Genomic DNA, 3553 nt, shown 5'->3' on the forward strand with positions numbered 1-3553 from the left:
TCCGGCTTGAGAAGGGCTCGCTCGGGAACCTTATCATCCTTTTGATAACAATTGCTAGTCCTCAATCGATAGTGGCTCTGCGCGAGATGATGTGCTGTGCGAGAGCTCAGAAGACGGTTGATTCGCATCGCCTGGCCGTGAACGTCACGAAGAGACGAAGATATGAGATGATTAAAGAGCTCAACCAGAAAAATGCACTTCTTCGACTGCTCCGTTGGTATCACCTTCTCGAACTATTCGAGCAATGTGGTGGTTCTCGGACCCGTTACAGCATGGGATATGTAAACATGACATCTGCGGATTTCGAACATCCGAAACGGGGAGCAGGAAACCCTAGCAGGAAAGATGATGCTAAGATAGCGCAAGCGATGATGAAAGAGTTATTCCCCGACCTAAGTCCTACGAGTCCTGTGTATGCCCAGGAGTACGTTGCCATCAAGCATTACCGAAAAGTGGGACAGCGACTCTATATACTCACCGACCGGTTCGGTCCAGGAATCCTTGGTCTCACTTTGGACCCCACTCATGAGTCGGAGATATCAGATACCACGTTAGTAAGTGCCGAGGTTGACATACCCATAAGTCTGACACTATTTTAGGCTGTTAAATCCGAGAAATGGGACATTTCGTGATTTTGTAGATCTCCTCGAAGAATCGCATGGACAATGGTTGAGTAGATGCAGCGATGCAGCTTTCTTGTTGCTTCGCCCATTGCTCGAGTTTACCCTCGACAACACCGCGCCTTTTCGTTTGGAGCTTACGGATCCCGAATGCATTTGCATGCAGCCTAAGTGCTCCGAGTCTCTTCTGAAGCTTATTGCCTAGAGCAGTAGCGGCTCGTGTGATATACATGGGCGTCCAATATGCACCATGATTGATTGTGCCGCATACCTTCGAGGAAAAGATCCTGCTCTTTGCCGAACTCACTAGCATACATCTATTCCATCGCTCCCCCAGGTAATCAATGCTCCTCAAATATAGACCAGTGACCTTTCGGGATCACTTTATGCCTTTTCATTCAAGAGTTTTCTTAATGGATTGTCTCCCGAATAAGTAGGACATTATCTCGGAGACGCAAAGCGCAGTGAGATGCGCCAAGTACTATGTCCGAGTGAGCCTAGGCTTTGACAACCATATATAGCCACGCGCCACGGTATTCTCCACCCTTTAGCCAGGTGACAGGAGCAGGATGACAATGATACGTTAAGAGCTTATCTATGAGCAGTGTGATCGTGTTGCGCCAGGAACCGTGGTCCTTGGTGTTTATTCATGGCCCGCGGCCCAGGGGGCTAAGTTAGGAGCTGCGACGCAAGATTGAAGGCGCACTCGATGATGACCTGGTGTTAATTGGGGGTGGGGGAGGGGAATGTAAGGATGAACCCCACAAACTGTTCTCCAAGATATTCATATTCTAGGGGCCCGTACTCGACTATGCGGAGGTAGCGTGGAGATTTCGGTTCTGCGGTTAAGGTGGTGAAGGCACATTGCGCGTTGGCCACCATGGGCTTTGACGAGATTCTAAGTTTGTTGAGAAGGTAATAATTTCCCATTAACAGGCATAGAGTGAAGATAGATGACAGTAATGGAACAGTGGTGGTATGGTATTCTGCGTGGCCACTTGAAGCCGGGGGCGCAGTGTACGAGTCACCCTGGGATGTACCCGCCGCCCTGCATCATTACCTTTGGGGAATCATAGAATGTAATGACTAGCCCAATAGGACAGCTCTCCAGCAGTACCAATGATACTGTATACTTATGTCTCGCAGTGCCTGTCCTAGAGAACTTTCCTTGCTTTGCTTTGACGCAGTTCCCGATTAGTAAGGCATGTCGCCACTATGGCTACAGATGAACCCAACAAAACTTAATACGTAGAAATGCTGGCCAGAGCTCGATCATTTATCGGACTCTTAGGTTTACGAGTGTTTTGGTTACGTCCGGTAACAACTCTCAAAAATGGGTGATACCACGAGACTTGAAAGAACAGAACGCCGTGCTTTAACCATATTTGTGTATTCGGGAGCACTATCACAGCGAGAACGAGCCGAGCGCATGGATACATCGGGCGCATCTCATTGCGTGGTCAAGTGACAGCCTATGTTATACTCTGCCATACTCTGCCTTAAACGATGACCCCGCAGCCAAAAGTTCACGTGGTATTAATCCAGCTGTCAGTTTCGAGTCTTGATTGCACAAATCTATAAAAATGACTGTCAGGTCCTTGCAGTCCTATTGTCCTCACATTCATCCCAGCAGATATGGCCACCATGGAGACCCTCGAACAGGCGCTCAGACAGCGAACTTCGCCAACTGCGTCCTCGAAGCGGTCATTGTCCGATTATCAATACAGTGCTGGACTCGGTATATTCGAGGGCTGCTCAGCGTACGAAGACTTCATTGTCCCGCAATTATGTCGGCTCATAGCCCCTCTTTTCAACTCGCATATGAAGATCTCAGTGCTAGAGAATGGACCCGGCCCGAAAAGCATACTTGGAAAGCTGCCCCATTATTTTCGACAAAAGATTGCAAGGTACGCTGCATTCGAGCCCAACCACATATTTGCTACGCGACTGGAAAAATGGCTTTGCGCTGCTCCGGAAACAGAACCCCCACTGCTCTCTCTGGAAGGCCCGCCCAACATCCAATGCACTCCATTCAATATAAACAGAGACACGGAGAATTCTGCCTCCGTGGGTAGCAGCAACGGTAATGAAAAGTACAACCTCGTTCTGTTCTGCCATAGCATGTATGGCATGAAACCCGAAGCGAAATTCATCGAACAGGCGCTGGAAATGCTGGTTGAGCGACCCGAAGATGGACTGGTGATCGTTTTCCATCGCGACCGGGCCCTGCAATTTGATGAATTAGTGTGCTATAAAACGGATTCTTTCTATGACGGAGTCGTTCGTGTGCCCGATAAAGACGACGTACTGGACACCTTTGCGGCTTTCGTCGCAGGATTTATCATGCAGGATATGGAGGCGGATAAAGCTATTCGAGCCGAGTGGCGTGAGGTGTGCCGGGCCTTAGGAAATCGTGAGGATGCTGATCCCGATCATCTGTTGTTTAACTCGCCTGAGACTATGGTGGCCTTTACCCGGCACGCGACCGCGTTACCGGAGCTCATAGCTCAGGTGCCGTTGGTGAGGGAGAAAAGGATAGTCAAAAACCGTGAAGCTCACTTCTACGGTTGCGCTGCAACCGTACGGCCAACAAAGATTCAACACGTTCAGCAGTGCATTCAATGGGCCCTAAAGCATGGAGTGGGCCTGACAGTCATTGGCGGTGGTCACAGCGGCCACTGTCTGTGGCCCAATGTCGTCTCCGTCGACATGGCTGCTTTTGACCAGGTCCACTTGCTCACACGAGAAGAGAAAGGAGAGACTGAATCTGATTCCCATCCCTTGGTCGTCGCCGAGGCCGGCTGCAAGGTCACTGATATTATTCACAAGTCAATGGAAGCTGGCGTGACAGTGCCCCTAGGGTCCCGCCCAAGCGTAGGTGCAGGGCTGTGGTTACAAGGCGGCCTCGGGCACCTGGCTAGACTATATGGCCT

The 3553-nt window shown here is 50.1% G+C and overlaps 2 protein-coding genes across 2 annotated transcripts in view; both read left to right on the forward strand.

Moving 5' to 3' along the window:
• Window positions 1-86: 86 nt before the first annotated feature.
• On the forward strand, window positions 87-825 carry BDQ94DRAFT_176472 (uncharacterized protein; the record flags this gene model as incomplete). The annotated part of the gene is made up of 2 exons (XM_026772697.1): window positions 87-550; window positions 600-825. The coding sequence occupies 2 exons, from the start codon at window positions 87-89 to the stop codon at window positions 823-825; spliced, it is 690 nt and encodes a 229-aa protein (XP_026619333.1).
• A 1439-nt stretch (window positions 826-2264) lies between these two features.
• Window positions 2265-3553, forward strand: part of BDQ94DRAFT_176473 (uncharacterized protein) — a gene marked incomplete at both ends in the record, with an annotated part of 1348 nt that continues 59 nt past the window's right edge. Inside the window, one exon of the mRNA XM_026772698.1 lies at window positions 2265-3494. Within this exon, the coding sequence (XP_026619334.1) occupies window positions 2265-3494 (1230 nt within the window). The remainder of the gene's footprint in view (window positions 3495-3553) is intronic.

Source organism: Aspergillus welwitschiae (assembly GCF_003344945.1).
Source record: "Aspergillus welwitschiae strain CBS 139.54b unplaced genomic scaffold BDQ94scaffold_144, whole genome shotgun sequence".
Taxonomy (NCBI): domain Eukaryota; kingdom Fungi; phylum Ascomycota; class Eurotiomycetes; order Eurotiales; family Aspergillaceae; genus Aspergillus; species Aspergillus welwitschiae.